The sequence below is a fragment of the Polypterus senegalus genome, chromosome 11, assembly GCF_016835505.1.
Source record: "Polypterus senegalus isolate Bchr_013 chromosome 11, ASM1683550v1, whole genome shotgun sequence".
In the NCBI taxonomy this organism is placed as follows: Eukaryota; Metazoa; Chordata; class Cladistia; order Polypteriformes; family Polypteridae; genus Polypterus; species Polypterus senegalus.
This window is the reverse complement of record NC_053164.1, coordinates 128,570,024-128,594,921: the sequence shown is the minus strand read 5'-3', so window position 1 is coordinate 128,594,921 and position 24,898 is coordinate 128,570,024. Positions and strand designations below refer to the sequence as shown.

Sequence of the window (24,898 nt, the reverse complement as noted above, 5' to 3'; positions counted from 1 at the left end):
CCAGTACTAACTGTTTCAACAACATAATCAATTAACAATGTTCAACAAAACCAAGAGCAGTTCAAAAATTCTATAATAAATATAAAAAGATTTTTGCTCCTCATTCAACAAAACATCCTGAGAATGTTTTTTGTGTCACTTTGTTTCCAAACCGTATGCATTCAACAAGCTCTCAAAGGAAAGTGGCTGTGAAAAGTATTGGTATGATTTCCCACAATTTGAAAAATTTTAATGACCAGCACAAAGCATTCCTATTAAATGAATTGTAAATAAACATAAATACCAATTCCAAAACCATTCATCCAATATTTCACGTGTGCATTTTTCAGGTGAATTAAAACCATTATTAGCCCTTTACAAGAGGTCTCTATAAACTTTTCATATTCTGTAGACTGCAGTTTTATCCATTACTCTTTGCAAAATTGTTCAGATGTCCTTAAGTTGGATGCAGACCACAGGCTTATTTATTAGCCTTAGGTCTGTGCTTTAAATGAGCTACACAGGAGATCTTTGGCTATTTGTATGACTGTCTGAACAGTTCCAGGGTAATTTTTTAAAGATTTGCTGTGTTTAGAATTATTTTAGAAACTTACTTGAGTATCTGTTCTGGAACAGGTTTATCCTTGTAGAACAGAGGCAAGTTGAGGACTGGTTTCACTGTGAAGCATTGAATGTCTATTTATAATCATTAAGGAGAGTCAGTTGTATATCAGGATTCAAGATAAAAATACTGGGATACTTTGGGGGATATTCAGAGAACAAATAATTTGATGACAGAATTTTTTTCAACCATTATAATGCTCATTTATTCATGGCTTTTCAACGTAGTCACCATCAAGATTGGTGCATTTTTTCAGGTGCTTAATTCACTGGTCAAAGCACAACACAAAATCTTCTTCAATCAATTTGTCTAACTTCCCTTTCAAAGCTTCAATGATCTCATTGCGAGTTTCGAAAACTTTCCTACAAAGAGGTTCTTTTATTTTTAAAACAATCACAAGGTACAGGAGTTGTGAAGGGGCTCCACTAACGCAACACCAGACTGCTGAAAGGTAGCCACAATTGGCTTAGGAGTGTGAGCAGGTGCATTGTTGTAGTGATGGAAAGATGTGAAAAGGGGCAACTGGGGGCAACATCTCTTCATTTTGTAGAAAGTTTTGGGTAAGTAGACTTTAAATACCACTTGGCTGTCACTGCTGCCCCTTCCAGCAACAAGATCTTTTTTCCAGCTGACTTGAAGTTCATTAGAGCTCTTGGGGAGCCATACTCAAAAATGTGAAACAAAGCTTTGTCTCCAGTAACCAAAAAATCTAATTTTTGGGGATGAAAGTTCTTGACAGTTTGCAAGAAAGACTTGATAGAAATGGACTTGATGTTGCTGCAGTTCTTCTGTCAGCAGATGCAGCACCCAGCGGACATAGCTAGGAAAAATTCTGCTCTATAGCTTCCTGTGGGGATACATCTTTTTTTAAATTGATGCGAACACCAGGAAATCTCAAGGAAGACTGATGGCTTAAAACTTTCTGTGCATCCCACATGCACAGCTCAGTCTTCAACTTTATTTTCTATATGTAACCACCACCTTTGTATTACTATTTCAATTTGCATCTTATTAACAATGTGACTACCATTACATATTTTCCCTAACACTAGTCCAATTTAGAGATGCCAGTTAAACTAACATCTTTGGGATATGGAAGCTTGTTGGAGAACTCATTGAAACTGCACATGGACACAGGGAAAACAAGTAAACTTCATATAGATAATGACAGGTCAAAAAATAAACACAGGCCCTTGAGGTATGTGCCAACATTACTATTTAGTGCAACTGAAGAATCAAATGACAACATTGTTAGCTAATGCCAATGAATTCTCAATGATCTGTAATTGCCAATGAATTAAATCTTAAAGGATACGTTGTCCTGACGAGTTTCGCACATCTTCACTAGGTGGTGCTGTGCTGGTCATTCGTGATGCATTTGGAAATTGAGTAAGCACTTTAAGACTGAAATCTTCCAGTCGCTCATACTCCTTTCCACGGTAGATAAATATTTTATTCTGCAAAGCCAAAATTAAAATTCTGACTAAATAATCAAAAAGAACAGGATCACTTTCTGCTGTAAGCAGATTTTTGCAGTCCGTTTTGCTTACATAATGAAACATATGAGAAAATACCTGATTAAACCAAGTAATTAAAAAAGAATTTGGTGGTCATTGACTTCCAGAAGCAGAAGTTATCCTTTTCAGACTAAATAAAAGCATTAAAGATATCAAATTCCTCAAAACTCACAGAGCTGTAAATATTCATAAAAATATGAATGGAAAAACTTAAGGACGTAATACAGGAAAAAATATATTCCTTTGACTGTCACAAAGTATAAAAAATTACGTTATTGCAGATTCCATTAATACTGAATAATTCACATCTTAACTGAGTTCTCTGTGGGATCCTGTAGACATTTTAAGCATAACAATGCTGATTCAAGAATTCAACCCATAATTATAATATGGGTTGTATTTATCTGCTTTGCCAATGTAATGGTCTTCATACTAGGGTAAAAATTTCTAGAGGTCCAACAAACTAATTGTCAGTACTACCAATCTCAGTATATAACAAGACTTATGAAATAAAAATTAGCAATAAAGGTTGTCAGCAACTCTTATTTAACATTCTAAGATGATAAATATCTCACCCTCAAGAATGAAGGGCAACCTAGTCCATAATATCCAACGGCAAAATACTCTGGCTGCGGCCTCATGGCATGCATAATATTCTGATAGAATTTGGCCTGTTGCTTCTAAAGAAGAGAACAAAAGAGAAAAGAACAATTCAGAAATGTGAAACATTATTACTGAGCAAATACGAGTTGGCAGAATCATTTCCTATAATGAATCAACCTTTCTCGATAAAACCATCCAAACAAGTACTACCCCTGACATAAGCAAAATAATATAATTATTCATTCATCAAGGTGCCCTTCATACAATAATTGATTTTAGGTAAAAACATTCAAAGTCACATATGTGCAATCATAGAGGAAGTCTGGAAATAATTTTCCAGGGCACTTGCCATCATGTGTATTAGGATAACTTTTAAAAATGTCATATGTATTGACACACAGTGCTTGGGAGACAACTTGAAGGCTCATCAAGTAGTAATTACAATCCAAGGCAAGGGGTGGCGCTGTTGCCTAATGCTTCTCTACCTTTTTTCCTAATATAATTGGCATGCAGTATGGCATTATGGTTAAGGCTTTTATCCTAGGACTTCAAACCCTTACGTCTTGGGTTCAAATCCTCCTACTGACACTGGGTGCCATGAACAAGTCACTTCACCTGCCTATGCTCCAAGTGGAAAAACAAAAGAAATGTAATAAATCATATCTCAAATGTTGTAAGTCAATTTGGATAAAGGTATTGGTCAAATAGTAAGTAATAATAATATTATTAGATCACTGGAGCAGCTCACCTTTGAACATGCTACATAAAATTAACAATGAGTAGAACATTCCCACATTAGATCAATTCCGGCTTTTCCAAGTGACTTGGCTTTTATTGGTGGTCACTGTAGACCACGATGTTACAGGAGATTTTATTTTTTCTGGATTGAAATGGATAATCAGTAGGAATAATGTAAAATATATATATAATTAGATGCTTACAACTTTTATTTGTTTACGTCATTCACTCAAGTATTTCCTTTCACATTTTTCATTAGTTGTATGTGGTCCACATTAACAGTGCACAGGTGTCAATATATACGTAAAGAATCTGAGAACGTGGGAGTGGGGCATCTCCATTCAAAGTAAGCAGATGCACATGTAAATGACTTCAGAGGTCAAAATCCATACATGTGAATGTATATTACAATGGAATAGCTCATCGGGGACCCATTAAGGTTAAAGTAATGCTGTTGGTCGAGGGGTGTTTCTAGGATTTGAGGCATCAGGATCTTAGCCTCCTCAGTGATTGTCATGTGTAGTATTACATGTACAGTATATAATATCAAAGATCTGGGGGAGGCCTGAGGAGTTGAGGCATTGTAGATGATGGACAAAAACATCAGGGGCTTACCACTATTGGTCATGTATATAATTGAGAAAAGATCAAGGCTGAGTACAACAAATCAGGGGCTTAAGCTTCTAAAGCTCCTACTTCCTTCCTGACATTGATCCAAGCTTATTTGGGATTTAAGGACACTACCTCCTCCTCTACTTTTCTCTCCCTCCCTTTTTGCTTCAAGAGAAGCAACATCTACACTCATATACACAATATCTGGCACTCTCACTTCATAGCACACTTGCTAAATATTGAGCTTTGCCGTACTTTCTCTTTCCATTTCACACCTGACTGTATACAACAAACATGATCATGTCTCTTTTTTCTGTCCACGACACCAGCCCTTCTTCAGAGGTCCATCAACCCTATTACTTATTGGTGCCCATCAATCACTTCTTGAGTCTTTCGTTTGCATAAAGCAAGCTACCAGTGCAGCACAGAGCATGCATGTTTGCATAATATTAATAAGTATCAACAAAAAAAAATACTCAAAAATGAAAAGACATGGATCAGCTAATTTTCTTTTTTCTATAACGTCACCAAATTTCAATCAAATCAGCTAAAGCATTTTTGAGATTTTAGGGTATTTTGTTTTACTGATATATCTAAATGTCCATTCTTAGCAGATACATACTGCTCTAGATGTGCCATCCTGCCAAAATTCAGCTTTTACACTAAATTGGAAATGGGTTTTGTTGATTAGTGAGTGAGTCAGTCAGTAAGCCAACTTTACTATATATATATATATATATATATATATATATATATATATATATATATATATATATATATATATATTTATTCATGGCATTCGTAGTCTGAATCACAATCTGTTTGTATGGGTGGTTACCCACCATGTAACACTTGTGGTTGGTTTGCAAGTCGGCAAACATCCACCACGGTGCCCTCTTTCAGTTGCGAGAAGCAGATCATAGAATAGTGAATGAAAAGTTTTACTGTCAAACAATGCAAAGAGTACGCGACACGTGTTTTGCCCTAATTCTGGGTTCATCAGGCGTATACACTCACTGAACCCTCTCTCGGGTGGTACCGAGCCAGGACGCCGGAGAGGACCGGAGGAGGGCTTACGCCTCCTCCAGACCACGAGGGGGTGGCCGCCCTGGTTGTGTTGGGGACCATGGGTGCAGGGCTTGGAAGCTCAACCCTGTAGGCCCCGGTGCCTGGAGAGTCCTGGACCTCAGCACTTCCGCCACACGTGTTTTGCCCTAATTCTGGGTTCATCAGGTGTATACACTCACTGCACCCTCTCTCAGGTGGTACCGAGCCAGGACGCCTGAGAGGACCAGAGGAGGGCTTACGCCTCCTCCAGACCACGAGGGGGTGGCCGCCCTGGTTGCGTTGGGGACCATGGGTGCAGGGCTTGGAAGCTCAACCCTGTAGGCCCCGGTGCCTGGAGAGTCCTGGACCTCAGCACTTCCGCCACACCTGGAAGTGCTGGGGGGAAGAGGACTGGGGACACCCAGAGTGCTTCCAGGTACGCAGCCGGCACTTCCGCCACACCGGGGAGTGCCGGTGGAAGATTGCCGGGAGGCACCTGGAGCACATCCGGGGTTGTATAAAAGGGGCTTCCTCCCTCCATTCAATGGTTTGAGTCGGGAGGAAAAGGAGACAAGGTCTTAGGAGGAGGCAAAGAGGTGGCCTGAAGAAGGAAGGCATTGTTGTGGCCAGGACTTTTGGGGGTTGTTGCTGCACCTGGTAAATAATGGATTGTGTAAATAAATGTGTGTTGGGTGACATTAACGTGTCCGCCTGTCTGTGTCCGGGCCAGTCTCCACAATATATATATATATATATTGTCAGGGATGCCAGGGGCCATGACCCGGCCGGGACGCCAGGAGGGACCGGAAGAGGGTCAGAGCCCTGCCTGGATCACGTGGGGTTTGCCTTCCGGTTGCTTTGGGGGCCACGGGTCAAGGGCATGGAAGCCCTTCCCTGTAGGGGCCCGTGGTCACCGCCAGGAGGCCCCAATGCCTTGGGACTTGTTTCCCCAGCACTCCCGCCACACCAGGAAGTGCTGGGGAAGACTTGGAGGATACCCGAGAGCTGCCGGAGAACAGCCGGCACTTCCGCCACGCTGGGGCGTGGCTAGAGGAGGAATGCCGGGAACACCTGGGGCTCATCCGGGTCCTGTATAAAAGGGGCCGTCTCCCTTCATTCGGGGCTGGAGTCGGGTGGAAGTAGGACGAAGCAAGAGGAGTGTGGAGGCGGCCCGAAGAAAGGCATTGTGGCCAGGAGTTTGAGGACTATTTGGGGTTTGTGCACGTGACTGGGTCTTTGTGACCATTATTATTGTGTAAATATTGTAAATAAACGTGTGGTGGTGTTTTAAACAAGATGTCCGCCTGTCTGTGCCCGGGTGGCGTTCACATCTGGCGTAGTCGGCAGGATGCTCCGCCTGTTTCAAAGGCGGAGACCTGATCAAAAATATTGTTGTGGACGGCCCGTGCAGCAGGGGACCCCACCACGTACGCGGGTGCTGCGTGCACACAGCCCCGCTGGGTAAAGGAACCCCATGGACCGCCAGGGTCCGCAGGAAGGCCATGTTTCCCTGATGCGGGCAGGTGGCGTGCCTACAACGAGTGCAGCGGTCTCCTACAAGCAGGCCGTTGCTGAAGGAGCCCGGGACCGCATGGCGTCAAGAAAGGCCACGCCGAGGAAGTGTCCTCGGTTTGACGAGTCCGGGAAGGTGAGTTCCTGCCTAGCGGCAGCCGGCCCATGGGGACCGGGCGTGTTTTCTCTTTTGCAGGCAGGGACCTCCCGGATCCACGTCGGTGGCAGGCGCATGCTGGTCTGCGGGGCTCCGCAGCGTGGCGGCAGCCGCGAGGGCTGTGGAGGAGGAGACGCTGCAGCTCGAAGGCGCTGGCAACAGCAGGGCTGCCGGCAGGCACGTCGCCACCGCAGAAGGGGAGGCAAGATGGCCGCGGACCAGAAGTCCCTCCCCCTGACAGGCACGCGATTGGACGGTGTGTCTTGCGGGCCCGCCGATGACTGCAGAGAGGCGGGACCAAGGAATGTCCATCACGGGCAGGGGGGAGACCCGATTGGGCCGGAGGAGAAGGCCCACAGGAAGTGGCCGGCGCTGGAGGCTGACAGAAAGGTAGGCTCCGCGTCGCTTCACTTCCCGTCTTTGCCGGCTGCTTTGGCGGAGCTGGGGGTGTCCCTTCAGCCCGCCGGGCAGCGTGTGTTGCAGGTGCTATGTGCCCTCCGGGCTGAGGTGCTGGAACTGGAGAGGAAGGCGCTCGCGGCGCTGAGAACGTTTCAATCAACAATGGACGGCGCGACGCTGGAATCTCCAGCCGGAGAGGTACAGCGGAGACGGTGAGTACAGCCGACTCCGTAAAGCATACGGGAGGGTCTGCTGAAAAAGGCTGTGATGACAACGATCAGTTCCGAGTAAGCAGCCCTCCGACAGGAGTGCGGCGCCGCTGGCTGTATGCGCTGTGAGGGGAGTCCGTGAGGACGCTGAATGGACACGGGCTGCTAAGTGCCCCGGGTCCTAGCGCCCGCCGCCCCGAGTCGGCTGCGGTCTTGCGCCGCACTATAGGGACGCAGACGGGACAGAGGCGCTTTTATTCCATAAGGAGTCTCAAACCGTCATGGCGTCCCAGAGTGAACGGAGGAATAAAGGGCTGGGTGCCGATTCCTCCGATATGAAGGGGACGCAGACGGGACAGGGGCTCGCGTTGGTTAATACGGAGTCGCACACCGTCAAGGCGTCCGAGAGTGAAGGGAGGATTAAGCGGCTGGGTGCCGCTTCCTCCAATATGGTGAGACGCGTTGCTGGGTGCACGCGTACGGCTGGCTGCCCTCTGGGAGAGCAGAGGGAATCCCTGAGGCAGGCAGAGAGAGCAGGCGGTGCCGACGACTCCATCATCGAGAGGGACACGGAAGCCGCGGAGAGGGTGCCGATCAGGCAAGTGCCGGGGGATTGGGGGAACGCTGCCCGTGCATGGCACGAGCTGGGTGCTTTGGCAGCGGTTCTGCCCCTGTGTTCTCTTTTGTAGGGACGGACCCCGGGCGGGCTGAAGGAACCCTTCGTGGCGGAACAGCCCTCTGATGTCGGGCCGTCAGCGGAATGTTTCTCTGCCGGCGCAGCTGCGCTCACAGCTGGAGGAGCCTACGGGGGAACGAGTGGCTCGGACCAAAGGGGCGCGGAGGTCTCGGAGGGGGTGCCGATCGAGGAGGCCCGGGGTGCGGTAAAGGGGAGCACAACCTGTGCGAGGCACAGGATGCACCAAGGGCTGGTGCTCGGATTGTGTCTCCGCCCTGTCCCTGCTAGGAGTGCGGGCCGGACCCGGCTATCCTCGAGTGGGGCCCGTTTGGGCTCTGCTGCCCTCGGGACAGGTCGCTCTTGCCCACGAGTGGTCTTCGCTGGCTGTGGGGCACTGTCAGGGATGCCAGGGGCCATGACCCGCCGGACGCCAGGAGGGACCGGAAGAGGGTCAGAGCCCTGCCTGGATCACGTGGGGTTCGCCTTCCGGGTTGCTTTGGGGACCACGGGTCAAGGGCATGGAAGCCCTTCCCTGTAGGGGCCCGTGGTCACCGCCAGGAGGCCCCAATGCCTTGGGACTTGTTTCCCCAGCACTCCCGCCACACCAGGAAGTGCTGGGGAAGACTTTGGAGGATACCCGAGAGCTGCCGGAGAACAGCCGGCACTTCCGCCACGCTGGGGCGTGGCTAGAGGAGGAATGCCGGGAACACCTGGGGCTCATCCGGTCCTGTATAAAGGGGCCGTCTCCCTTCATTCGGGCTGGAGTCGGGTGGAAGTAGGGACGAAGCAAGAGGAGTGTGGAGGCGGCCCAAGAAAGGCATTGTGGCCAGGAGTTTGAGGACTATTTGGGGTTTGTGCACGTGACTGGGTCTTTGTGACCATTATTATTGTGTAAATATTGTAAATAAACGTGTGGTGGTGTTTTAAACAAGATGTCCGCCTGTCTGTGCCCGGGTGGCGTTCACAATATATATATATATATATATATATATATATATATATATATTTTGTGGAGACCGGCCCGGACATATATATATGTGTGTGTGTGTGTGTGTATGTAATTTGCTTCAGACTCACAGGGACCTAGTAAACAATAGCTGTTAGTATTTTCTGTTTGTCATGATGTCTTTGAGTGTTGTATCCATCCATCTTGTTATCTTTTTAGTTTTTACCTTACATTGACATTTCAAAACAGTGCCTTATTTAACAAGGTTTATTTACAGGTAAGGCTAAGATACTTCCATTAAAACTGTTCATGATTTCAGTTTGCAATCAGGAGGCTAAAGTTGATCTAAAACTTACTGATTTGCTTTGTCTAATGGTCCTTTGCATACACACACACAATAATCTTCTGCAGTTCTACTACTCAAAAGCATTTATCTTTGTTTGCTCTGATTTCTTGATGGTTGAACTTTTATAGCCATAGTCTATTGAAGACCATTGTCTTCTCTATTTGAACTGAAGCCCCCATCACAGTTTGATTTTCAGTCATAACCTTCCGGTTGATTTTGCGACTTCTGTCATTACGCTTAGTATCATAGTTTGCTTAAAGGAGCGATTTATTCTCGCTAATCCAAGACAGAGGCTGCATGCCGAGGGGAGGGGGAAGCGTAACGTCAGGAGTGGAAAGCTGGGCAGGACCTTCCTCACTCACGTGCCAGCCTACGATCTAATTGGTCTATCTCTGGCCACGTTCTGGACCGTTGCCTCCGCTCAGCTACCGATATCTGTTTATTGATTTTTAAAGTTTGTCCTGTTTCACTACTACGTGGGCGGAGCTGCAAGGGACAGCTAGTATATATATATATATAATTTGATGTGTCCTAACATCTAGTGAATAAAGATTAAAGAAAAATCAACAAAGCTGCTGCTAAGTTGCACCCAGAGATTAATGTCAAAAGATCCAGCTCCAGTTACAGTGAAATGGTTGGTCATTTTTCAAGTCTGAAACTTCTATATTTGTCTACTGTCTTAAAATATTAACATTAAACTTAAAAAGAATCAAGGAATGTAATAAAACTGATATAATACCATTAATTCAGTCAATCAACGTCAAACAAAAGCGTTCTTACTTTGTAATACTGTGCTGACATACCTCTCTACAGAATGAGACTGGTAGCTTACTCTGATTTTTTTTGTGTTATTTATACATGTTTATCAAGGAGAAAGCCATCAAACTAAGAGCTTGCCACTCCTTAGGCCAAAACAGTATGGTAAGCCTTCTAACTTTAGCATGCAGCTGAAAAGATGAAAGAGTGTACTGAAATCCCTATAATGAGCTTGTGTTTATCTAATGGTGAACACTTACCAACAAATGACTTAATCCACCAAAATCAAAAATCTCATCTTCGTACATCCTTGCCAGCTCCTTACTCAGCTCAATTGCCTTTTCCCACATCTATAATGACGTTAAAATAGTGAAATATTGTCAAATATAAAAAAGAAAAAATACATTTACATACTGTAAATCAATGCATTATATAAGTACTTGCTAGAAATGATCATAGACACTGCTGGACAATTAATAAAGGTAAATACTGAAAGGTATATTTTATCTTAATTAGGCAAAAAATAAGAGAAGTTAATTTCAGGCAGATAATAAAATGTAACACACACACTGTTTCAGCAGTTGAGTGTAAATAAGGTTTTGGCTTTTTAACCTTCATTAGTGATCAGAAACATTGTATTTTTCTTTTTACGCATAGAATTAACTTACATATATTTTGTACTTGGCAAAAGTTTATGGGGTAATTATTGTCACATGTACAGAGTACAGCAAAATTCTTCCTTGAATTAAAATGCAACACAATGCCATTGAAGCACCACGATTAGTGAGTATAACAACCTTATCTCGAAACATCTGTTTTACTTGCCTGAAAACTCTTAAAGCATATTTGTTATTAACAGATAAAAGAATGAAGCTGAAAACTAAAGGTGAATCCTGTAGCAGATCATCAACGAAAAAAGTTAATTATTGTTACTGATTGCTCAAACCCTATAAGACTTAATCTATTCTTGTATGCATATGCTACTGATTTCCTTTTGTAGCTTTTTTATCTTAATTAAATAGTTACTTATTGGGTTTTTTGAAGATGTTTGCTGACTGAATAAACTGCGTATCTTACAGAGATATACCACTTGCTCAGTTTTAGACCATGAAGAACTACAGAGCATGATGAAACCAGCTCCCAAACCCAAAAGGACAAATCTAACACAGGCCACAGGGCATTATTTTTCATTTATTATTGCTTAGTTGTTTACAGAGCATAGACAGCAATTTACATCTGGGTATCAATATTCGGGCGTTAATAACAATGCTTGCTGATGACTTTCCGAGGTCAATTCATGCCTCTAGCATGGAATGATGCAGTGACAGAAAATAAGCGGGAGAGTAAAGTCCTTTAAAATGGCTGAATGTGTTTTGCTTTGTACTTTTTTCCATCCTAAAATGACATGGATATGCTGTTTTGCAATGTTTCAAGAGGCAAATCAATACTCAATAACGTATATGGCTTGAAAAATGAACGTATTCATAATTTTAAGGTGTGTATTAATTAACCCATTTGTAAGCTGCAAGAACAGACAAGGAATTTTGGAAATATATATAAAAAACACTTTATTTTAGAACACAATTTTATATGTGGTAAATTAATATATACTGTACCATGATTGTAAAGAAATAAATGAATTGAAAAATACTGATCTTGTCCATTAAATTAGTAAAATAAGTGAACGTAACTGCTCTGTCATAAACAACATGCACTGCCTGAAGATTAGGGTTACCAGGATGCATACAATTGCTATACTTATTTAAAACGTATCAGATAATATATTATTTGTGGGAAATTTTTACTATTGCCTTTGTATTATGCATTTTATAGGGATAATTTATTAGTATGTGTTTCAAATATTAAATTCTATTCCACTGTTGTTGCCACAGCAATAACATAAACTAATTACGTCTGTCTTTCTATATAAAGTATATCTGGTATTTCATGAATATCATCACCTTTCCTCTGTCAAAGAAATCAATGATATCATGAAAAAGCTTTTCCTTCAGTTCCTGTTGCGTCCAGTTCTGTGCACCATCTCGTGGAATTAGGTGAGGGGCACAAGGCTTGTTTAACCACTGGGGAAAAAAAGAAACACGGTCAGGGCACATGAGCTCCCATAGTCCATCTAAATTTTATAACATACATTGTGGTGTGGGGATGATCCCGACACATTTCAGTACTAACAACCTATAAAGATCACAGTATGTGTTATAAAAGTATTACAGTTTTGTCATTACATATTCTCTACAATGGGCATTACTTAGAATACAGATTGAGTCTTTTCATCTGTAAACTCTACCTGAGAGAAGAATTAGGGAACTAGGGCATATCTCTGACAGAAAATGAAACAGATTTCAAGACCATAACTACCTGCCAAGAAAAAATTAATCTAAAACAGAATAATTATGGGTGCTTTCACAGATATGGTATATACTGTATTATATTTAAATATAAAACACACATACACAGTATATAGGAATAAAGACCATGAACACTATAGAAAAGAATGGAATGGAATGCTGGAGGCCATGATGACTAGTATAACTGATGACAGGGTGCTAGTTACCAAGCAAAGCATGCAAAGATACAGAACTTGAACCACTTTCAGGGGGATTCATATAAATCAGTCAATAAAAACTCTGTAAATATAATAAACTAGTTGTATTTGAAAGTAAGAATTCACAAAAATATAAATAATACAAATAAATGATGCTGGAGCTTGATGCTTTAAACTTTTTAGTTTATTCAGGTGCTCAAAAAACTAATCTTCGTTTTTAGGGTCACTTGTTTTGTGGCTCTCTATTGACACTGTGAAAGAGACTTGACATGGAGTTTAACTGCAATTACAGTGGCATAATGCAGGGCAGGAAGTTCACCCATAGGATACCCTGGTGGCAACCACACTGGCAATGACAACAGGCCACCAACAAGCTATGTTTAAAACAACGTGTTAGGGGCTTCAGAGATACTGTAGTTACAGTACATGCAGGAAATGTGGGGATCCCAGGAGAGATCTGGGGATTTCTAAGGGTCTCCTATCGTACTCCTGACTCTGGAACTGATAGCTGGGCTTCCTGTGGAGAAAAGCCCTAAGCCAGGACTTACAGTAAAAAGTCCTCCATAAATCAGTTGTTCTTAAAGTCTGGAGGATTAGATTTGGTAAGAGGATAACTGGTGGAAGGAAGAAAAAACAGAGAAAGGGGAAAAAGGGTGGAAGCAGTGAGCAGAAGGTGGTTTATATAATCCAACTTTGTGTTAATCACAGTTGACAGGAACATATTTGTGCAGTTACACCAAGAGAGGCTGAAGGTTTGTTCATTTCCTTTCTTATACTTTAATTATTCTGTGTTCTTCTGTTTATGTTTGTTACAGTACATGGTAAATCCAATTTCTTTTAAGAGTCTCCTAAACCCAGCGCCTTACAGGCCACAATATGCTCTTGACTATGACTAACTACTTTCAGCCATACTACAATACTAATGTTACCAATATTTAAATTACATTAATGGAAGATACTGAGAAAATGAACAGGACATACCTCCAAGAGTTCAGCATGTAGCAGCAGAGTATAAGCTGCCTCTGTGAAGTTTTCACAGTCGAGATGCAAGTCCCTCAACTTATAGAGATACCTAAAAACAGACAGATTGTATGAAGTAGTAATAGTAGTGGTATGGTTCTGTGCACAGACTACAGTGGAATCTCTACTTGCATGTCCAATCAACATGCAATAGGTCACCACTCTCCAGTACTGTGACAAACAACAATATGCTAAAATAAAGAAGTTAAATTTAATTCAAAGAAACACAAGTCAGCTTATCTTACCTACTCTTTACTCCTGTGCAGCTAAGGTAACTAACTCAGTATTAAACTGAAGAGTTCTAATGGTCACCTACTTTTAAAACTCTCCTTCACTTTTATGGCAGAAGAAGGGAAATGGTTAAAACTCAAGAAAAAGGTATCAGTACCCCATGCCAGTATAAATCAACAAAAAAAGACACCCTCTGTACTGTGTGCATTTAATAATTATACATTCTTTATGGCAAAATACATAATCAGCAGGAGTAGACCTCTAGAGATTTACAGTAAAAACATTTTTTAATTATAAAATGTGCAGAAGATCTCAGCATAAAATTAACTCTTAATTCACCCTCATCACAGTAACACTGTGGACAGCAACGGTGAGAAGTTTGAAAATGGCAGAGCAGGAGTTATAGTTTACTGATCCTCATTCACCTACATTGCAGGAAAGACACATCTAAATTATTCAAAAGCTAAACTACATTGAGAATAATGCCTGCTTTCTCTTCTAAAAAGTTGCCGGTGTAGCAATTTCTGTTCATACCCACTTTTAGTCAATTTCCTTAGCAAAGAAAGGCAATCTGGGAAGTGGTCCAACAGTGCAATTGGTTGTAAACCTCCAAATGCATTGTCTCATTGTTACATTTAAAGTATAACATTAAATGGAGAGTTTTTTGTTTTTTTTTAAATTACGATAAGTGAATTTTGTTTTACATGTAAAAAAATATTTTTTAGTCCAGGAGATCTTCTTTGACATCCCTCTATATGCCTTTAATTGCAAATCAAAGGGAATGCTTAGGGTGAGGTAAACAAATGATCTCCATATGAGTGTCTAGGTAAAATCAAAAAGAAAAGATTTACTATTTCACATTCTGACTTACCGTATATAAATATCTTCTCTCTTCTTCTCTTTGTAAAAGTTCTGTAATAGAGAGGTCATTTTAATCATGTGCAAGATGTGCAATTTTATATAATGTCTTTATCAAACAAATAATATTATCTGACGTATTTTATTAGTTGAATCCTTTAAGATGTGTTTTACTTTTCATATGTTATTATTTTTCTGTTTTAAAAACCTTTACCTTTATTTTAAATCATTTAACAACAGACAAGCTTCCAGCTTGGAGTGCAACTTTGGCATAGAAGATCTCGTGTGACCCAAGGATCTTAAAATGTATCCATATTATTTGATCCTTATGTCCCAGGTAGTATTATCCTTGGCCAACTGGTCTCAGTGGAGAGAATATTCACGCCCATGATTGTTTATATCAAAACAGCTTTGTATAGAACAAAGGTACAGAGACCTACTCCAGGAATGTTATCAGGAGTAGTGTTTGCTGGGACATGCCCGGCCCTGGATGCCAAAGTATCCAGGACAGGGTCATCTCAAAAAATCTGTGTGGAGATGGTGTGTTGGCTCATTCCCTACAATGCGAAATGTCTGCTGGGTGACAGATCCAAACGAAATAGCAACATTTGGTCTCTGCATACTTATGGAGTTAAAATTGCACCACCTACTAATTCTTGTAGAGATTTGGAATTACAAATGGTACTACCAACTAACTCTATAATCCTACTTGGAATTAAGTTTCTCAAGATGGGAATGATGGGGACATCATAACTGTGGAAGGGCCTGTCTTTAATGAATTAAAGTAATAGATAATTGTTTTTGATTTCAAGGATAGTCATACTGTAGGTTACCCACAACAAACATCAATTCTGGACACAAATTTAGTTGGAACCACAGCATATTGCACCAAAGGTTGACAATCACTTTATAGTCATTATCTCTTAGATATGAGACCACATGTCCTGGAGTGCTTAGTGTACATCTAAACAATACAGAAGATGTTACCCACCAACACGTTAACAGTGCAGCTCATGCGGTGCTCTGGGCTTTCGTCATGAGTGATGGTTCGATAAGCCAGCAGGTTCTCCAGTAAGCTGGTGAGAAGAAGAATGAAGGCTTCTCCAGAAGTGGATAGATATCGATGTTTCCGGCAGTGTTCCAACAATCTGAAGAATTAGATAGCCAAGATATGGAGAAGGAGGGCAGGGTCAAATGAGGGAGTTCACAGGTCTACATTAAATATTAGATCTACCACATACAACATAAAGGCTGATGCAACCATTGTTTGTATAGTACTGCAAAATGTGGTTTTGACCAAAACAGTAAAAGAGATATGTCATCAAAATTAATTCAACACTTGCAAGATATTAATTAAAAAAAGGGTATTGACAATCATTGCCTTCAGCCCAACGTTTGCTTGGATGGGCTTCAGCTGTCCCATGGCCCTGCTCTGGATAAGCAGGTTAGGAGTATGGATAGATGGATGGATGGATGATGTTTTGTAATTTACGATTGTCTTGGTGTACATAGTAGAGGTTTCACTGAAAGGCTTACATCTTCTCCAAAAGGATCTTGTATTGCTCATCCCCACGGCCACCCTCTACTTCTTGATCCAATTTTGTAATAAGTTCATTCTCAAACTAAAACAAAAAAGGAAACATATTTTAGAAAACAGCTGAATGCACCAATCATTGTTCATAAAGTGACATATAAACCAACAGGGAAATTGCTTTTATTGGAGCGTTTCAAAAGTGCTCATTTCTATAGTACCAGGTGTATGTAGCATTGTTTTTATCAATAATTAAGATTTATTACAGAAAATATTGAATTACAAAGTACTTCGGATGCACAGTTTCAATGCATGGTGGGAATAAAGTCATGGTTTGCACTACTGCTTCAGGTCTCTGGAACACTGGGTTCAAATAATAACCTTAGAATCTACTTTATGATATTTGCATATTCTGCCTGTGTTGAAATGGATTTTGTCTGGTGAGTTCAGTTTACTCCAACTTCTCATACATGTGCATGTAAAATTGATTATCATATCTAAACCTGACATCCATAAGTCAGTGTGGCCTAGCTCCCAATCCAGAGTTACTTCCTGGCTTGACATCAAATGCTGTTGGAACAGGCTTCTGCTCATGTGATCAATTGTTAGAATGCTCAGAAAGTAGATGAGTGAATGCTTCAAACTACAGTACTTTACAAAATGACTAAATATAAAATTCAAAAGAACACATTCAGGTATGACTAAAGATAAGACTAAAATACCCAGTGGACTATGACGTAAGATACATTATCCAACATCCAAATTTATTGCCATTCCTGTAATGAGGGCGGAGTGGTAGCTCTGAGGCTAGGGATCTGTCCCAACAATCGGAACGTTGCCAGTTCAAATCCCGTAAACATCAGAGGTGACTCTACTCCGTTGGGTCCTTGACCAAGGCCCTTAACCTGCAATTACTTCATCCTGGGTATGACATTAATCTGTATTCCTGCCCAGCATGCAGGTCCTCCAACTTACAGGACTGGTACTCCAGCCACTGTAAAAGAAAACTCACACTGTTCCAGTGTGGTTCTAAGGTGTCAATCCTGGTGGTTTGTTTTATGGTGGGTGCAGTAATGCGCTATCAGCACATGCTCTCTCTCCCCTGTAATGATGAAATTATTCACACTTACCGTATGGAAGGTATGATCTGTTGAGAAATTATGTTCGCATTGCATCATGTCAAAGAAGATTGGGATGGTTGCCTTTCTCAAATCAGGCTCAGGAATTAGAGTCACCTCAAGGATGGAGCCTACCATTGATGGAATGAATTTCATCTTGTGGGGACCTACAGTGATAAAAAGCAAAGTTTGCCTAAGTGATATTTTTTATAATGTGGCTGTTTACTTGGAAGACAGTATTGTCTAATATATGAGGTAAGACTAGATGTTCACAACTTACCTCGGGTAGGACCCAAATTAAGTCACATAATTTGTGTATATTTTTAAAACAACTGTAATTAATTTATAGCACTTGGACTGAAGATTAACTGACCAAATAGTGAAACCCTAGGCATTGACTCTAAAGCAGTTTTTTGCTGGGGTAGTTTTGGTGTTGCATTGTTCAGGATAAAGTCGAAAGCAAAGAAAGGCATACAGATTAATGCTCTGTAGGCTCCCTTTACTAGAGAAATGTTCATATTTTTCCAATTTTAATGAACCATCAGAAATTAACTTGATAGTGCTGCCTATATGGCTGCTATTTTATAGTCTACTAATGGAAATTTAGAAAAAGGTGTACGATAGCCAATGCACACCATCAGCTAAAACACTGCTGGCAGACTTTTACAAACTTATAGCACTGTTCAAAACTGCATAATTTCCTTACCTAAATTGTACCACATATCCCGGATCTTGAAGCCAATCTCTTTTCTCATGTCTCCATATCTGCAAAAAGGAAAGTCAAGTTTGATGTTTGTTAAAGTCTACAATAAGCTATGACTCATTCACAACAGGGCTGTTCAGATCAAAAGTAAGATAAAAAAATTCCCTGTAGTAGTGGTCAGGTTCAGCTTAAGCTCCTTTAGTGCTATCACTTAAGTACCAACAACCTAATGCGCTAACCTTGGTTTGACTCGTGGTCTGGTCACTGTCTGTGTGTAGTTAACATGTTCTTCTCTTGTTTATATGGAAACCCCACAACGATCCAAAAAACAGGCAGGTTAGGCTAACTGGTTACTCTAAAACTGCCCAGTTTGAATGTGTTATTGAGTTAACCCAAAGATGGTGATCCATCCAAGGTTGCATCCTTCCTAAAAAACCTAATCTTACCAGAATTAACTTTGACTTCCTGAATTCAGAATTGAATTAAGTGGGTTCAAAACATTAATTAACAGACATTAAGAGAGATCCCTCCATTTTTCACCATTCTCTTACTTGCTGATGATTTTGTTGCGCTTTGCCTGGGAGAAGTTTTCCAACTGTAAGGATTTATGGGTAAGGAATGCCACTGTGAGGTGGAAGTAGTTATTCCAAAGCTGCAAATGAAAACATACATCTTTTAACCTGGTCAACCTCAACATAATTTACAAAAGGAAAAAAGTGAAAGTGATGAAGTAGGAATAATTTGTTATAAGAGGTTAAACAAATAATAGAACATGGTCACTGTCGAGAAAGCTGTTTGCCATGGAGGTCAGCAACACAAAGCATTTAACCCACTGTGGATGGCCAAACGTTGACCCAGCTCTTTAAGCATTTTATTTTCTTGAAAGGATGATTAAAAATATATTTTTCTTCTATAAAGGTGGATTTCTTAAAAGTGTAATTTTATAATTATCCCCATGGATGACAAAAAAATCTGATGTTTGAAAGTTATGAATGTTTGGACATCTGGGGAGACCAAAGATGTGACTTACTCTAACTTAATCCTTCTGCACAAAATTACTTTAGATTATAAATAATTATGTTATTATATAATAATATATAATAAATAATATAATCTCAAATTTTATCAAAGCATTTACCAGCATAATAGAAAGATGAACATTATAGTAGATGCTGGTTTCACCCATATGTCTCACAGCAGTAAAGAATCTGTATAAGGGCTTGCTGACTTGCAAAATTAGGTAGTAGAAGTCAGTGGCAAAGGCCCACAAATCAGTGCAAAAATATCAGTGTATATGAAACATGCACACCCAAATCCATGTAAAATAACAGGATGCTTGTTGGTCAGACATATGTTTCAATGTAAGCATTAATACTCACTGATCATGGCACTGGAGAATGGTGACGTATTACATGCCGATCAGCACATGCACTGTACTCTGTACATATGACAACACCAACCCTATAAAAACCCTATATAAACCCTACAAAGGAAACCATCTTGTTACATTACTGTCTTATTTCTCAAAATCCTGTGCACAGTATACTTACTGGAAGCAATGCTAGTAACTGGGTCCATTTCCAGAAATGTGCGCAAATTCAGCTTGACAAAAGTTTATGAGTGAGCCACAATTTAGTAACACTATCATTTTAATGTTTTGACAAGAACTAACTTCATAGACGGTTAATAATATTTCTACCTCTTAGCACTTGTGCCCCTGGGCATCAAATGCATACAGAGATTTGTCCATAATTCATTTCTAATACAATGTGTAACTCACACCAAAATGGAGGGTGGTAGAAACATGCATGGTATAAGCATTCCATCAATAGGCACTTCTTTTGCTAAGTGGGGATGAGTTCATAACACTAAAAATGTAAGCCAAGGCACTGCGGAGTACAGACTCAAATGAAAATAACTTAGACTCGCCAGCATGTCTTTGAGCACCATAAAAATCACCCCAGTCTTAAATAAAAAGGGAACTTTGATGTATCATCTAAACATGTGCACAGGAGTAATACTTAGAATAAGCATACAAAAAGAGACATCTTGGATTTGATACAAATGCCTTTTATTATCTTATAATACTCAGCCACCAAGTCTAGTTTTATTTGAATATATAACATAATAAAATTTGAAAATAAAATTAAAAGGAAGTGAATACACTATATCTTTAAGTAAACTTTTCCAATTAGTTTATACACGGATGTGCTTCTCAAGAAAATTACTTTTTTGTACTTTAGAAATAATAATAATAGAGACCAGCTATGTTATATGGGTTGGAGACGGTGGCATTGTCCAGAAAGTAGGAGACAGAGCTGCAGGTAGCAGAGTTAAAGATGCTAAGATTTGCATTGGGTGTGAAGAGGATGGATAGGATTAGAGATGAGTACATTAGAGGGTCAGCTCAGGTTGGGCGGTTGGGAGAAAAAGTCAGAGAGGCGAGATTGTGCTGGTTTGGACATGTGCAGAGGAGAGATGCTGAGTATATTGGGAGAAGGATGTTAACAATAGAGCTGTCAGGCAAGAGGAAAACAGGAAGGCCTAAGAGGAGGTTTATGGATGTGGTGAGAGAGGACATGCAGGTGATGGGTGTGACAGAGCAAGATGAAGAGGACAGGAAGATATAGAAGAAGATGATCTGCTGTGGCAACCCCTAACGGGAGCAGCCGAAAGATTAATAATAATAATAATAATAATAATAATACCTATCAAAAGCAGCAGTATTCCTCAATATCAATGGAAAAATGTTACATTAATAAAGTACTGCAAATAAAAACCCCACTGACAATATCAAAAAGACTTACTTGCAACTCAAAGTTGGCCTGGTCCAGAAAGTACTTGTTAAGGACTTCTGAATACTGATTGATTGCCCTCAGGAAAACTCTGAAAAATAAGTCACTTATCTAACTATCAAAGAAACAAAAAGCTTTCTTATTTTTTCATACATGTATAAGATATCTGACACATTTGTAATACATCCAACATTTCATAGACGAGAGAGTACAACAAGGTTATGGTATTCTCGTTTTAGCTTAAATATGGGCCATTCAATGAAAATTAAGAAATGCCTGTATAGAGTTATGACTGTTGAAACAGATACAGTATGTTCATAAAATACATAGTGAGTCTTTTTCTGCTCCTCCAAGGTTATTATAGTTTCTAACCATGCATTCTAATAAACTGGGCAGGAGTGGTGGTTGTGAGGCTAGGCAATTTGGAAGGTTTTCAGTTCATATTCCATAAATGCCAGAAGTGATTCTACTCCAGTGGGTCCTTGAGCAAGGCCTTTAACCTACAATTGCTCAGTCCTGGGTATGACGTTATTTTCCAGCCCTGCAAGCTGGTCCTCCAACTTGCAGGGAAAACCTGTGGGTTGGTGGCAGGATTGGCATCACACACATTCCACTGTTCCATTCTATTCAAACTAGCGATGTGTCGCCCATTGCATGGCTGAGCTCGGGTCCTAATTTGGGATCCTGAGGTGGTTTGTTGTAGGGTGGGTGTAGCAACATGTTGTATCAGTGCATGCTCCCAACCTCTCTGTCTTCTGATAAACTGTGAGGAATGAAGTTTGGCCCAGTGTTAGTAAGCATGCCCTGCAATGGACTGGTGCCCAATCCAAGGTTGGTTTGTGTCTTGGACTCTTTGCTGCTGGGATAGCCCAGGACTTAATGTGACCCTAAAAGTTTGGCAAGTACATATATGTAAATGAAATTAAATAGGCAACAAGAGAATCTCATAAAAGAAAAAGTAAGGAAAAGCAACTGAGACATAAATATAAATGTAAAGGTGCAACTTCAGGCCCATTACAACATTTAGTGGTGGTAGGCATGAGGAAATTTAGGAGAACATATTTGTATTCAAGTCAGTATCAGGAGGAAGTAAAGTGTGAACAGAAAGAAAGACGTGAAGGCTGGCTGAAAACAACAGGAGGTGTAGTGAAGGAATACTGGCATAAAACAAAGGCAAATACGGAATATAGGAGGCCCTTTGAGGAGTGATGAAATTAAACAAAAACAGAATGGGATAAATGAAAGCTAAGTGAATGCTACAAAAGGAACTGCAAAGGTAAAGTAGCCAAGAAGCAAGAGTATCAAGTAAACTGAAGAATTAAGGAGGAAAGAGGAATGTTTGTAGGAGATCACAAAGCAGAGAGCCAAAAAAATAAAGATTCAGAAAGAAAATGCTAAAGCAATAGCATCAAAGTGGAAAGCCTTAAGATAAATGCAGGTAAAACAAAGATTGATTGCCGGAGGTAAAAAAAGCATCAAAGGTCTTGATTGGTTTAGTCTGAAGGCATAATATGAACACCATTAATCTAAAAAGTATGAAAAAACTTTTCCATGCTTATCTAGTAAATGTAATCTTTCATATCGTCAATGGAGTTACTTAGGCAAAAGTGGAAAAGTTCTGCTATAGAAGCATCAAGACTCGATGGGGGTAATGAATGGTAATTCCGTAGAAGCATCTCAAGCTTTCCCCAGATGGATATCTAAAACCAATGTCACTTTACACAACTGCATGTCATAATACATGATTAGGAACCACAAAGTATGTTAAATTAGACAACCGTGCGACATTTTTCCAGCAGTTTCACATTTCCAAAGTATCGCAAGCCTGCGCCTTTTCCTGAAAGCCTATAGCATGCTACCTGAAGTAGCCAGTTGCTGTGCAAAGGGTTTTATAGGTACGGCAAAATCAGCTGCAATCTTGGTGCTTTTTTCCATTCTATCATGATATGTATAACACAAGATATCAGGCAGACAAGCTTCTGTTCTGTTTGTGAGGTCCAAAACACCCATGTCCTTTATTCCTGACTGCTGCATCATATGCATTCTACTTCCAGGCGAGTGCTTAACTGTTGAATATGGAGGAAAGCAATGTTTACAGCAATATTTGCAGCTTGAAAGTGTTCCAGACTTGAAAAGAATTCACTACAAAGTAATTATGAATGTCACTGAAAAATTAACAAAAAAATCATGCTTGTAGTAAAAAATAGCAAACAAGAATTATTTGGTTTTGACTTGCTGGACATCTTGTCTTGTAGGTGCAGTATAGAAAGTACTAACCTCTGGTTACCACTGAACAATGCTCTAAAAGTGACAAGCGTAGTTGCAGTTGCACCCATCCCATACACAATTTTTAAGACAATTATTAAAACTAGCCAACCCGCGGCGTGGCATACACCGCATAATTATGTACTGATGGGTGAACACCCCCTGAAAGACACAGTTGTTCAAATGGGGTGGTTTTTAGGATATGACTGTAGGTGAATGAAAAGATGTAACTCTGGAGAGGGCAACATACAATACAGCGTTTTACACGCTGCATATAGCGATTCACATTCGCGACAAACTGGTTTACACGCCGCATACAGCGATTCACATCCGCGACAAATATGATTCTTCTTAGAGGGTGCTGTCGCGTCCACCCATGCTCTCGAAGCATACACACTGCCTGGCAATGTGCCCGCTCGCAAGAGCAACCAACAGAGACCTGCCCACCAACTGTAAGACCATTGGATACCCCTCGCAAACTGTTCTACACGCCGCATACAGCGATTCACATCTGCGACAAACAAACTGTTTTACACACTGCATACAGCGATTCACATCCATGACATGATTTTTCCTAGATGGTCCTGTCGCATCCACCCTCACACTTGAAGCATACACACAGCCTGGTCATGTGCCCAGTCGCATGCCGCGTCCACCCTCGTTCTCGAAGCATACACACCGCCTGGTCGTGTGCCCGCTCGCAAGAGAAACTCACGGAGAGCCGCCCACCAGTTGCCTGTGTGTGTGACTCTGTCTGTCACTGGCGCTGCCTGTGTGTGTGCGCGGCTTTCTCTTGCGCTGCCTCTGTGTGAAACTGTCAGGTACAGAGAAGGTCAGCTGCTGAGACAGCGTCTCGACTGTTGCAGGGCCTGCATTGGTGAAGCAGGTGAGACGGTAATGAAACAGATGAACAGGGCTTATTGGTTTTTAAAGACTGCTTCCTTCATTGTGTTTTAACCTCAGTTTTAAAGGATTGTTTTAAGGATCCCATGAGATACCCCTTTTTTACACGCTGCATATAGCGATTCACTTCCGCGAGAAACATGCCTCTATGAACAGTCAACGTGGCTCAGAGTTGCATGTGGACTCTACGACAGACGAACATAAATGACGCCGGTTTTCCTGTGTCATCGTGTCCAAGTTGGTGGGCGTGGTTTTGCGAGTTGTCGTCGTATCCAATGGTCTTAGAGTTGGTGGGCATGGCTCCTTTCTGCGTGCGCCATGGGTGTCTTACTTGTCGGTGGCTTAGTGAATCCACGCCCCTTCTGGCGTGCTTTCCAAGGGCGTCTTGCCTTTCCATGGGTGTCTTGCCTTAGTGAATTATATATATATATAGATTCTTACACTTGCTTTGTTCTTCACTTTACTCTTGTTACAACTTTAGTTACTATAACTAACAACTAATAAACACTGTGACTAAAAATATTTGCAATCAAAAGCAGAGGTTCATTCTGCATAAGAACCAACATACAAAATATGTGACTTGGTGCATCTAGAAAAGGTCTACATGTTAGTGTTGGGTAAAAATATGATGTGTAAATATAGACAGAATGTCATTCGGGACATATCTATCCCAGCTTTCCTTGACTGGTCCATAGAGGAGCGAATGGTTTTTGAAGGATAGTTTGATAGTATCACAGGTCTCATGAATATGATTTACAAAATGCAGCTAGCTTAAGATTGCTTATTCACATT

The 24,898-nt window shown here is 41.1% G+C and overlaps 1 protein-coding gene across 2 annotated transcripts in view; it reads right to left on the bottom strand.

Annotated features, from left to right (window-relative positions):
• Positions 1–24,898, bottom strand: part of dock5 (dedicator of cytokinesis 5) — a 272,453-nt gene that overhangs the window by 24,442 nt on the left and 223,113 nt on the right. For both annotated transcript variants that reach the window (XM_039769628.1, XM_039769630.1), the window contains exons 30-42: positions 20,951–21,029; positions 18,695–18,795; positions 18,147–18,205; positions 17,453–17,607; positions 16,328–16,413; positions 15,783–15,939; positions 14,805–14,845; positions 13,664–13,754; positions 12,081–12,200; positions 10,380–10,469; positions 2,694–2,798; positions 1,917–2,058; positions 594–675 (exon numbers count right to left, since the gene is read on the bottom strand). In XM_039769628.1, coding sequence (XP_039625562.1) covers positions 594–675; positions 1,917–2,058; positions 2,694–2,798; positions 10,380–10,469; positions 12,081–12,200; positions 13,664–13,754; positions 14,805–14,845; positions 15,783–15,939; positions 16,328–16,413; positions 17,453–17,607; positions 18,147–18,205; positions 18,695–18,795; positions 20,951–21,029 — 1,308 coding nt within the window. The remainder of the gene's footprint in view (positions 1–593; positions 676–1,916; positions 2,059–2,693; positions 2,799–10,379; positions 10,470–12,080; positions 12,201–13,663; positions 13,755–14,804; positions 14,846–15,782; positions 15,940–16,327; positions 16,414–17,452; positions 17,608–18,146; positions 18,206–18,694; positions 18,796–20,950; positions 21,030–24,898) is intronic.